Source organism: Euwallacea similis, chromosome 17 (assembly GCF_039881205.1).
Source record: "Euwallacea similis isolate ESF13 chromosome 17, ESF131.1, whole genome shotgun sequence".
Lineage (NCBI taxonomy): Eukaryota > Metazoa > Arthropoda > Insecta > Coleoptera > Curculionidae > Euwallacea > Euwallacea similis.
This window is the reverse complement of record NC_089625.1, coordinates 2,019,637-2,032,824: the sequence shown is the minus strand read 5'-3', so window position 1 is coordinate 2,032,824 and position 13,188 is coordinate 2,019,637. Positions and strand designations below refer to the sequence as shown.

The window sequence follows — 13,188 nt, the reverse complement described above, 5'->3', positions numbered from 1 at the left end:
CGTGTGTCTTCGTTACCCGAAATGACTACCGGGAAACATTTCAGACAAATAATCGGCCACTCTCCTTGTGTTTATTATTTTTGAGGAGGTTTTACCGTTGTACTCACTGCCTGTGAAATTCCCATTTCGTTAACATCCAGAGACACTCCACATATGCGTTTAGGATCTCAGAAAAATGCAAATTTTGCAGTTTATGTAGAAGACACTCTTGACCAAAGAAGTGAAATCTACAGGGTACACCCTGTAAATCATTGATGCAAGCCGGGCCAGTTTGGCCTACACCAATTCTAACAAGTTTATTAAAATTAATCCCCTGATAATTATGCAAATATTTTTTTACACGCAAGCCGATTTTAATCTTCATTTTTCAAAGATGAAAGACAATTTACGGTGACACGATTGAACTTGATTGGGACCTTTGACGAACCATCGAGCTCAATTACTGCGAGCTTGATTGCTGCTGTTCTTCACGCACTAGTATTGGTCTATTTTCACAAGGCAACGTGGGCAATAACCCGGTTTGGCCTTTGGTTCAGCCTTATACCCGAATTATTCTTTTTCAAGGCGAGAAAACAAACACAGAAGGTCTAATATATGAAGAAAAAGTGAAAAAGGTGTTCAAGTTGTGTGTATAAAAGAACGGACCACGTGTTTGATAGAGAACTCCCGCATTGAAATCCACAATATAGAATTTCATTGCCCTTGGGAACAATACGCTTTCCTGGATGGTCCAATGTACTAAAATTAAACGCGGATATTTTTAGGTTATTTCATTTCATCAAAACCGACCATTAATAGGAGCAAACGAAACATACGGAGCACTTACATGGACCAAATCGAAGATTGCGATCGTTCACAGATTTAATTGTAATTTGACATTAACACGACCTATGATAACTTGCGGACTATGAGAAGGTCAAGTAATGCGCTTGAATTTCCTTAAAAATCGAATTAAATTTTAATTATTAAGAGAACTTGTTTAGTGTAGTAAATTCCTCTGTGGTCACAATATTGTTGTTATGCCTTCTTGACCTTTCTGACATTAAAACATCTCACAAGTTTTAGTTAGTTTTTAGATGGTTATTTACTTAATTTTAATATGTTGACCTTGATGCGTAGGAAATTCAGAAAGTAACTTTTGTTGTCACACGTAATTGTGTGACACGTTTAGAGGCTCTCGACACACGACCAACAAAAAATTGTCACACGACATATATATTGAGTGTTCTATAATATGAGAACGTCTTAGCAGATCAAACATAAAGGAAACTGTTTTCTAAGTTATTGCTTCATACGGTTCAAATTAGTCTGAAAACCGATAAAGATATATTAGTGGAGCAAAAGCAAGAATCTCCGTACTATGCTAGTATCGCCCGCTTGAATACCTCCGCTACGATCATTTCTATCTTGCTCTGTTCAGGACAGTGGCGTACATTAGTGTAAATGTGCAAGTCTTGCACTTATTTAGTGTTTAACGTTAACGTTAACGTTAAACACTCGATTTCTTAATTTTTTTTGAAACAGAACATCCTGTATATCATTAGGACGTTTTCAGATAACGTCAGTCTAAAATGATCAATTCAGCTATTTGAATATCTACCGATTTAGGTTCTTATTTCTTGTGATAGATACAATATCTCATAATATTCAATAATATACAGGGTGGCTGACGGCAAAAACTTTAAAATTTTATAATACATATAATGAGGATTATGTCAAAAACTGCCATTAAAAAGCACGCGATGATGGTAGACTTTGAAGAAAAGATAGTCTGATTGACTGACAAATTCCTCTATAAATTTAAAAAATTGCACTTTCTGAGTTTATTTATTTATATGAAAGTTTGAAGTCTCATATATTTTCACATTATTCGAGCACTGAAGGGCTCTCTGGAAAATAAAATGATCTCCATTTTTAGTATTGAAAAATTGGACTGTCCTGAGTAAGAAGACACTTTCTGAATTCGTGGTGCCGCAATAGTTATTCTGACAAAGTAAAAAAATACACATGCTTTCAATATAGAAAATGAGAACGAATATTCCGAAAAATCAATCGCTTAAGAGATATTTTTTGTTAGAATGGATAAATATATATTCTATTTTTTTCAGAAATTTGCCAGATTATGTAATTTTTCATAAAATTTGTTACAATTTGACAATTTAGGCAATTTTTTTGGAAAACAGAAAATTTGGGAACTCTTCATCTTAAAAAAAAACAGAATGCCTTCGGTGATAAAATACTCTCTAATTTCATATCTTACAATTTTCTAAAAAGTTAATAATTATGGATAATTTTACTCAAGAAAAATTTTCTAAGTATTAATCATTCCAAACATTATCGATCTTGGACGCTTTTGACAGTCATATAAAATTACAAAATCATAGATCTATGTTCGAAAATGTATTGTGAGAAATCAAAAATACATTACTCTCTAAGAAACGTGGAAGTTTCTGTAGAAAGTCGTGCAATCTTAGTTTATAATTTATAAAATTTATATTCCAAATAGAATTTTGTCAGAATCATCAGTTCTGATTATTTTTAAAAAATTTGTCGCAATTTGACACTACCGAAACTTCTTCAGAAAATTTATCACATTTTGGCGTTTTTGATTATTTTTTCGAAAAAAAAAGAGAATACAAAACAAGAATATAAACTTTCCTAAACCTATAAGTGATTTAGAAAATCTCTCTGCAACATTTTTGGAAAACGCTTGAATTGCGTCAGAATGCATATTGTGAAACGCTGAAAATAAGCTGCGGGAAACGATGTCCGAAACAATAATTTGCAGCTTGGCTGGTTAAGAAACGGTGTCCCCAACGGCCATCTTCCGATGCAATCATCTTTGACGAATCCGCCCCAATCTTCGGTGATTATTTGAAATTTATTAGAGCAAGATCATCTAGTTTCGCATGCGATTATCGAATCATCACCATCATCCCCTCCGCTGCGATTACGCATCGACGAAATCCTCTGTCGATTCCGCGATCGCGCTAAAGGAAGAGACGACACAACCCATACCTTAACCTACACCAACACGACACCTCCTGCGCCTAACCAGCACGATTTCCCTTTCGTTTTGCGTCCGAAAACGCGCGATCCACTCCGAATCGACCTTAACACGGTACGTGGTGAGCCGGCATATTCAAGTATCCGAGTTAGTGGGTTATAGATACTCGCTGACGGTGGCCGAAAGCGAGAGTCGCTTATTTGACACATCTCTATGTGCCGGCACTAGTGCTGTTCTCCCGGTGGCGACGAGAGTGAGTGTAAATATGACAATGATCATGCTGAAGCCGCACCAGAAAATCCCGGAAATGCCGCTGATTGCCAACTTGGCGCCGCAGCGGATCTTCGTCAAGCAGGAGATGATGGAGCGTGAGGAGTTCGTGAGGCGCAGCCCTCACCGCGATGCGGTGACTCCGAAAAGTGAACACTCGTACGAACACGACGCCAGACTCACTGTTATCGAGGACAATTTTAATGACGAAAAAGTGTTTGACGATAAGAACATTGATACTAATGACAGTCCCCTGGATTTGAGGGTGAAAGACAGGGGCGTAAGCCCCAACAGAGACTCGGGCACTGAGAGCGACGACACCGATGACAAGCTGATGATCCAAGACGACGCCGACTGCAAGCCTTACAAGAAGAGTCTGATCAAGAGATGTAAGTTTGATGAAGTTTTTGACGGTGTATGGAAACCCAAGCCAATTCGTGTGAGATATTTTTAAAGATCAAAAACAACGATTTTTCGATCTATTTTTACGCTTCCTGTTTTGAGTTGCGCGCCTCTGGAAAATGTTAAAAAATCCGCAGGAATTTTTTTCAGGTTTAAGTTACTTAGGCGCGATTGTTCCAGAATACATCGACCATCGCTAAAATTTCGGAGAAATTGAAATTCCCGAATTTCACTGTTTTTCCAACTGTTTGTCCTGTAGCGATGCACAAAAGGACGTTAACCGGGAAATGTTGACCACTTTGACAAACACTGGAGCTTTGAATATTTGCACACAAGCGAATGATAGTACTGAGCAATGAGAGAAATTACTTACTCGCTAAGTTTCTTATTTAATTTCGAAGAGGGAACCCTTTTTAAAGCTGTTTTTTCGGTTCTAAATAAACTCTTTCTCTCCCTTTTTGCCTTCAGGTCAAAAAAATTGTATCCAAATAATTGTTTCCCACATTTTGAGTTTTGAGTTTTAATTTGCAGTCTCTAACACTACCTAAACACAGTTTGAATTCAGGCTAGAAAATACTAGCAAAATTACTCTCGAAATTAATTTTTCTTCCTACTACTGCACGTTAAAGTTAGATAAGAACATTCCTATCTAAATTAGTTTTTTTTCTTTAAGCGCAGTTTTAGTTTAGATTAGAAAATTACCGAAAACAGTATTCTCTAAATTAATTTTTCCCTCTTTAAATGCATATTAATTAAGATAAATCTTTCATTTTTGCAACTTGTTACTAAATGTCTTAATCTCTCTATCTTTGACCTTAGATCACTAAATTGTTATAAACTCCAAATCAATTATTTCGTTGCGAAGACCCCGTTTAAAAATCCGTTTTTTGTGGTTCTAAGTTTTCTCTTTTTTTTAACATCTTATGGCCTTACCTGCTTTTCTTTTTTCAGTTAAGTCAGAGAATTGCTCTCTAAATTCATTATATCATTGCTGAGGGTCCTTTTGAGCGCTGCTTTCTACGTTCTAAATAAGATTAGTCTCTTTTTTGCTTGTTACCGACCTTCCTCATATTCTTCTTTGTGAGTTCAGCCTAGAGTAAGCGATAAAATTGTTCGCTAAATTCAATATTTCATTGCTGAGCATTTGCAAAACTGATTTTGAATTCCAACGAAAATCACTCTCTCTTTTACTTGTCATCAATTCGTAAGCCATTTTTTTAAAGTTTAGTACCGACTCTTTAAATAATTTACCTCTCTCATTCCTGCATTCCTCCTATCGTCGCTCTAACCTTATTTAACGTATTTTCTACTAGTCGTATCTGTTCTATTAAGAAACTTCTTAAATTAGACCCGATGAATAATACTCACAACTTACTCTCTTTAAATACTGGACAATAATTGCGTAAGATTCATTAGCAATAAATAATAATTACAGGATTCTTCCAATGAATATTAATTAATTGGAGGTGAGTTTCCTGTGACATTTTAGACTTTGAAGAGCGAAAAAGAGAGAGATATACATAGTTAATTTAAATAGTCGCAAGAAACAGTGAGTACCGAGTGAAGCATGCGCTTTCGCAAAATTCATCACTGGCACCTGATCCTATATGGTGTTCCTGTACGTCACCACCACTTACATCCTCCTTTTAATAAACAAAAAATGCAAATTACCACTACAAATGAATGTCCGGAAATACCTTTTCATTAGCATTACTCAGTCGCAATTTAGGGTCAAATTATTAATGTGATATTAACTTCAACAGGAGAGATAGAAACAGAGAATTCAACTAACACTGAGATCTTATTTCACCTTTTCTATGGAAATTAGTTATCGTCGAAGTTAGAGTTAACAGCGCATTAATAACTTGGCCCGTGCAGCACTTTGTAATTTCGGATTTTCTGGTACTTCGGCCCCATTTCCAAACTAAATTTGACAGATGACAAACTCTACTGAAACCGTAATTTTATCCCGGAACCGGTGATCTCTTTGCCACTCAATACGTCTGACCTACATTAAGCCCAAAGCCCCGTTACATCAGCCTTTTTTATATAAAAAAAAACCCTGTATAATGGATCTATACAGGTAGTATCTGATTTTTTGTACCTGCCGCTCAGCTTTTCACCCCGTATGTGTTTACCAGATGGTTTTGGGGGTGACATCAACGAAAACTGAGATAAAGAGTCAATCTGCAAGGTATAGGGAACCCACGTGGGAAATTATCTTCCATTCGATAAAGTTTCCATAAATGCTACTAGTCCTCAAAGGGTTTTCTGAGGATTGCATGCAAATTTCAGAAAACTGGTTTTTGTCTAATTCTCGACGATCGTTGGCCCTTATTGGGGGTGGTTACGCCCCTTATAGGCATCATAATCTTCGATATGTGAGAAGTAGGTTATTGTGCAACTGTTTTTTTAAGACTCGGAGAACTGTTAAACTCCTACAATTATCCTGCTAAATATCAGGGACGTGCTGAAGGGGTTAAAATCTTTCTATAATCAGTGTAAATTTATTATTTGAGGAGTTTTTTGGAACTTTAAAAATTCTTGGGCTTTTGAAAAGATTATGTACGTCAATGAATAGTGCACATTTTGTTCTTTCAAGGTTGCAAAACAAACATATTCATCCTAATCTGTTTAACGGCAGTGGCGTATTCAAAGCAGTGTAGATCGTAATACAATCAAGAAAAATTTATTATTTTAAGGGGGAATTCGATATTAAGAAAATCTCATCATTTGATGCTACGTAAACCAATAAGTTTTGCATATTTTGCCCCTTGAACTTTGCGAAATAAAAATTACGAAATTCAACTTTCTCGGCTAAATATCAGGGGCGTGTTGGAAATAAACAAAAACTCATTATTTTGAGGGATTTTGAAATTAAAAAAAAGTTCCTCCCGGCCATTTGAGACAATGAAGGTCAACGAAATTCGCATATTTGTTCTTTGAACTTTGCAGAACAAAAATTAAAATTTTCAACATTTGCTTGATATCAGTGGCGTACTAAATGATCAAGACTATCTAACCACAACTAGCTTTCAGTAAATATTTTCACCGTTCAAACTATAACTTAAACCTACTTACCTTGCAGTAGAGGAATATTGTACATTGTACAACACCGTCACTCTCGGAAAATTGTAAAAATCCCTGTCTTGTTGAAGACCCTCACCTAAGCCCGTTCTAACCACATTTAGCACTGACATAATACAACAATATACATTGTACGTCATATTGTCATGGTATACATGTTATTGGTGCACTGTCTTATACATAAACTGTTGTACTGTTGTTGACAGTGACAGTGTCAACAACAGTACAATAGGAGCAAGAACGTAGTAAGTACGTACATACGTACAGTGTTGTCAGTATATTGTTGATACAGTACAACAACGTTGTACTGTGCTATAATTTACCTGCTAAAATAACGATACATTCTCAATGCCAAGGTTATGAAGGGCAAATTGCCAGTTATATTTTATCTAATTGCGGATTAATTTACTGCCAGCTTTATCGCGAATTTGTTTAAATTTCGATAGTTATAAACATGAAAGTAAATGTGATTACGACAGTGCACAATAAGGTTGTTTTTAACTGTGTTTTAGAGATATGTATTTTGGTTTTTTTTTGACGTCTAAAAACAGCCGAATTTGAGCGTCTCGTGGGCGTCTGGAGCCCTTTATTCTAGGTCAGGGGCGTAAAAGACGAGCCCCGAAAATCAATAGCTCAAATGCGGAAGTGAAAGTCTGGATATGGTTTTTTGGGCGCAGGCCCCAAAGGGAATAACTCTTGAGTAATTGTCCATTAACAGCCAACCTTAACCTTAAGTGTTGCACTTGACTTCATTATTTAAACTTTCTTGGGGGGGTCGTTGCCTTTTTTGATAAATAAATGTGGCGATTTTCAATTAAAACTGCCGTAATCTTATCGCCGGGTTGTTATCAATATTTATTAGATAAATTAATGGAATTGACGTAGGTTAAGGCTTAATATAATATTATGTCGTAAATTTGTTCAATATTCAATTACATATCCGGGACAGAAAGCGCATGCAAGTTGGTAGATGTGTCTTCCTGCTATGTAGTCAGCTTTATGCTAAAATGGATAAGCCTGGCTTTAAATAACGGAGAAAGAGATTCTTGGCAGCATCACAAAATCAAAATATTAGGGTATTAGATTTCAAGCAACATGAAGGGGAATTCTCTAATTAAGGTCGGTTTTGCAAGTCCCAGTTAGCTTTGTCATAATTTGTGTACTAATTTCTAAAGGACTTTTGATGTATGCGAAGAATAGATGATGTTTCAGTTTTACATTGCCTGCCTCTCTCTAATTACAGCAGACACGTGTCGCGTTCATATTCCTATTAGATCCGTATTAATGCATATTTTCTACAAATTAAACAATAAAAGTGCATGTTGGCGCATTAGATCAAGAGCCGTGCGCGCATTTGTGTGTAAAATTGTAGATTTCATTTACTTTCTTTAGAATTTCTCCGCGTCCTACTTCCCCAGCACTGCAATTTTCCCATCTGTGCGTTTATTCCATATATCGGCGAAAAATTTCGTTTTTGCATCGTCTATCAACTCGGTGCATATTGACCTCGATTGGCCAGTTAAAAAGGAAAACGTCGTGATTTTACTTTCATATGATTGATTCACACGGAATTCACTTCTGCAAACGAAAAGTGACGGTAATGGAAATGGGCTTTGTTTTGCACCAAACCGTAGCGAAAAGTGCAATTTACGTAATGGCGGGGAGGTGTAATTATAGAACGATGACCAAGATGATTTTGAATGAAAAACAAAAACAGAGAACGCTGCTCATTCAGGAAGTCAAAAACAACGTTCTATACTTAGTTCGGACGAATCATCACGAATCCCGAACGAGGTATAATATACCAACAAATCAGTGCAGAAATACGTTGTTTATCTGAAAATCTGTGTCATATAGTTCGCTAGCCACTGGTTAAGGTGTCCGAAAAGGTCACTTAAAGCTTGATATAAATGCGATGATGTAATTAAGTCCGGCACGTGTTGTAAACAATATGGACAATCAGTAGTCTGAACGTGAAGTCTCGCTGAATAATTGAAGGAGGATTTGTAAATGGGGTTTTACTGTTGCGTTGGTTGTGTTCTTGAAGATCGCGACTGTTGATAAAGTGATAGAAATGTTGAAAATGCAAGTGCAATTTGTGTTCCGCTGGGAAAAGGCCGTGCCAACTGATTTGAGATCGTTTAAGTTAGTTCCGGTCGGAGAAGATTCTTCCGGACCATGAAATGAGCCTGAAATTTAAGCCCAAAGATACGCTTTGAAGACGGGGTAAAAGTTGCTTGCTTAGGCTTCAAGTTAATCGTAATTAGGCCCTGAAAATTTAGTCACAAGAAAATTACGTGCTCGAGCCTGAAATTGGAATATTGGGAGCTGGCAGAAAAATTGCAAAGTTAGGTGAGAATCCAAGCTAACTTGGAAATAAAAACCACCTAAAAATTCGGAAAATCATTTGGATTTGAAGCTCAAACTTTGCTTGTTTCAAGCTGGAAGTAGTGGCTTAAACTTACTTCTACAAGCTTTAAAATTAGAGACTGCAAATCAAGCAAAGATTTAAAAAAATATCTAGATTTGAAGCTCAAGCATAGCTTATTTTGAGCGTGGGGACGCAACTTACATTTGTTTTTCCAGGTTTGAAAATTCTAGACTGAAAACCACGTAAACGTTAAAAAAAAATCATTTGTATTCGGCGCTGAAATATTACTTATTTCACACTTGAAGATGCGCTAACCTAAACTGGCTTTTTAACAAGACAAAACAAAAAAGCTTAAAAATTTGAAAAATGTTGCTGTATGCAAATTTTACATAACAGTCGATTCTTCAAACTCGAAAATTAGAGGCTGAAAACAATAAAAGAATATAAAAAATCAGTTAGATTTGAAGGTGGAAGATAGCTTACTTCCAGCTTGAAGATGGAGCATAAAATTTGTTCCTTCAAGGCTGAAAATTAGAGACTGAAAATAAGCTAGAAATTTGAAAAAGTCAACGATATTTGGAGCTGAAACATAATATACTTCAAGCATGAAGGTCTAGCATAAAACTTGCTTCTCTAAATTTGGAAACTCAGCAAGATTGTGGGCAAAAGGTAGCTAAGTTTTAGCTTGAAGACGTGGCTGTAAGAACCGAAAAGAAGCTGAACAATTGTGGAACGGTACATTGAGCAGTAATCCAAAATTCGAGATTTTCCTCATTCGTCATGTTTTAGTTGATTTGTCACGTAAATTCGTCGAAATCCGAAACGTTTTATTGATAATCGTGAATTAAGTGCAATAGTGATAATAGGCGATTGAAGTGGTCAGTGCAGTGAAAATTTATTTTCGAAAAGTTTCTTTACGCGTCTATTGAAGTCCTTTGACTTCTCAGTATCTAATCGGCGTTGTCCCCAAGTCATCTAAAAACTATAATAAGAATAACATAAATTTCCCCTACGGCAGTCGAGAAAAATTCGAAAATGTGCACATCTGACTATTACGTAAACATCCTTGAAATGCTAACACAAGTGGAAATGGGTGTTAAAAATCAGCCCTTAATGGATCGTTTTTTTATAGGGGCATTAAGCCGGCAAGGATGTAGGTCTTTCCATAAAGAGCCCTTTGTAATCGAGGGTTAAAACAAGCTCTGTCTTGATCTTCCACAGAAACGTCAGAAATTTAATATTTTACTTCCCAGAACGTGCACTATGTTTACATTGATATATCAGCTTTTGGAGGCTAGACTGAAGTCGTTTATTCTAATGGATTGTAGGTCAAACTATCGGACATATTTCTACCTGGCCCTAAAAAGGGTTATTATTCATTTCCTTCTTTGGATTATTTTTTATGGGAGTGTCTGTGGGATTCAGTCATTAGAAAAGGGCCTTGCTGCGTTGCGTTATTGTTTCTTGTTCTTTAGCCTCAAAACGCATTCCCACGTAATTACCATATTGCATTAGATGTCGAAACGATCTGAAGATGTTGGTTGTTCGTGATGTTCGGCGCGATTGCCAAGATCCCGTAAAAAATTTCGAGAGATTGGAAACAATGTAAATACAATAATATCTATTCAAGCGATGTGACAACAATGCAGAGAAACAACGTTGCCAACTAGGTCAAGGGGAACTGACGTTTCCGGAGCTTTCGTCATATGATCTAAAGATAATTATATAAGATTCTATATGCATTTAAGGATGCTGTTAGGTGACTAAAGCGGTTGCGCAGATGCAATAATTTAGGCGAAATTGGGTCACGAGATGCAAAATAAACGCATTTAGGCGAATTCAAATAAATCACATGCCATCCTGGAGTCGTTTATTTGCGAGTGCGACCCCATTCTTTTGACAGTGCGTTTTATCGAATACATAATTTCAAAGTCTTGATTCGTCGTGATTGTTCCGCTTCCTTCCCCAAATTAAAGGGCTATTAAAAAGGAAAAATAATCCTGCCTTAAGTGCCCCTCAGCACTTCCGGATAGTTGGAACAAACGTATTATTAAAGACTTCCTTCCCTTCTTTGAGAACCAGTCATTGAGACAGGGGAAGCCGAGCATGTCTTTGAAAATTGTGGGAATTCCTCGCACTTGAAGAAATCTACGTTGGATTGTTTGAAAATGAAGGAAGCAGGCAACGATAACAATTCTTGTCTAAACATTTGGCTAATGGACGTGCCATTTCCAATGGAATGTTTTGCAAAAATCGAACGTAATAAATTCGCTGAATATAAGCTTCAATCTGTTTAGGAAACCGCAAGCCACGTCAAGGAAGTCGTTATAGGAAGCCATATTTGAGCTTCCTTTGTGCTCTTTTTCGTGGACCGGCAAAGTTGATTGATTTGGGGCTGTTTTTGGATCACATATTAATCACTTGGCTATTTTTAATCGACGAACTTAGTCGGAAGTGTCTGATGGCAGCCCCAAACAACCTTTCCACCAGCGTTCCTGCATAGAATTAACACCTTCCAACTGTCTTTGAACCTTGAATGATGATCAAATATTAGGAAACTACCGCTTCCTGCAAACCAATGATACTAGATAATTAAGATCAATGGAAGGCACAACAATTTAATAATAATGACAAACGCCACTACCATCACCATCGCGACGATAAATTATATTTTTTCTTGTTAGTGAGTATGTCACAGCCTTAACCCAGTTCGAGTGGCGACTTGTTTACGAATGCAGTCAGTATAATTCGTTTAAAATGTTTACAAACGTAATAACGTCGCTAATATAAGCAAAAATGTCGTAATTTATGGTACCGTGTTTGGTTTTTTCAAGAATTCGCCTGCCGTTAGCAAGGAATTGCTGGACAGCGGTAATGACGACGATTTTCCATTACAAGCAATTAAATTAAGGACACGTCTGGTTCTTTAATTCGGGCCGAGGAAGGGTGCAAAGGTCTTCGATTAAGTGTCAGAAACTGATGGATTGAACGTAAGCTCAGAAATTAATTTGCAATACCAAAAACAACAAGTCAAGGGCTGAAAATGTTTATCTGGGATTTTTCTATTCGCCTGCTCTAAGCTGACTTTTCCGGACGTATTTCCGTGCAAAAAAAATAAATAGCGCCATCTATTGTTAACATTGTCCGACTTTATGACAAAAAAGAACAAAATAGCATTACATATAATGCTTAAAGAGAATGACATTTTCCGGTGGCGATTCTGCGAAGTTTTGACAGTTATTTGACATTATGTCAAGTGCATGAAGAACATTTTAAGACAGTAGATGTGCCTTGTCACTGCCTCTATATAAAATCAGATACATCTGAGGTATTTTTTGAACAAAAAAACACTCGTGTAATTACCGCCCTCGCCTGCGGCTCGTGCGTAACATTTCACGCTAGTGCTTTACGAGTTACTTTCTTCGCTTGTTATGTAAATAACTATTTCACATGTGTTTCACACTATACTTTTTCTCAAACTGCAAAATCTGGGGAAGATTTCTTGATCCAAATCTTATATCATGGATGTTAATAAATTATATAGATTCCAATATAAAAAATACAAATGCCAAAAAATTATAGATTTGTTTTTTAATGTCAGAAATTGTAAAAGAATTTGACACGACAATTTGGCAGATGTCGAATTATTTTACAGATTTTTATCTTTTGATAAAATCTACCAAAAGTTGACACATGTATAGCAAATGTTTCTTCGCTTCTGACATTTGGTAGGGTGGGGCCGAAATAGGCATATAATCAGTTAGTTTAATTTGATGCTTAGGGTGAGGTCGCATAGTTGGGTTCAAATAAATCATTATCTCGACTCAGCAATTCACTGACGATCCTTTGCTGTAGCTCATCATTAAGGGTGGTTCTATCATCGTGTCTTAGATGGAATTTAGCAACAAATAGTGCAGCAAGGGAGATGGTAGGTGACATGAATTTTACCAACACAATATTTTAATATTCTGTTCGGGTACTTGTTGATAAAGTTCGTGTTGTATTTTTAAAATATTATTTGTGGAATTTCAACCGATATTTTTCAACTTTC

General features: G+C 36.5%; 1 protein-coding gene across 5 annotated transcripts in view; it reads left to right on the top strand.

Moving 5' to 3' along the window:
- Eip74EF (Ecdysone-induced protein E74) overlaps positions 1 to 13,188 on the top strand; it is a 74,795-nt gene that overhangs the window by 41,748 nt on the left and 19,859 nt on the right. The window contains exon 1 of one of the 5 annotated variants that reach the window (XM_066398446.1): positions 3,036 to 3,666. The exons of the other annotated variants lie outside the window; for them this stretch is intronic. Within the exon in view, the coding sequence (XP_066254543.1) occupies positions 3,273 to 3,666 (394 nt within the window). The 5' untranslated portion in view covers positions 3,036 to 3,272. Of the gene's footprint in view, positions 1 to 3,035; positions 3,667 to 13,188 lie in introns of those variants that run through there. 5 annotated transcript variants of the gene reach the window in all.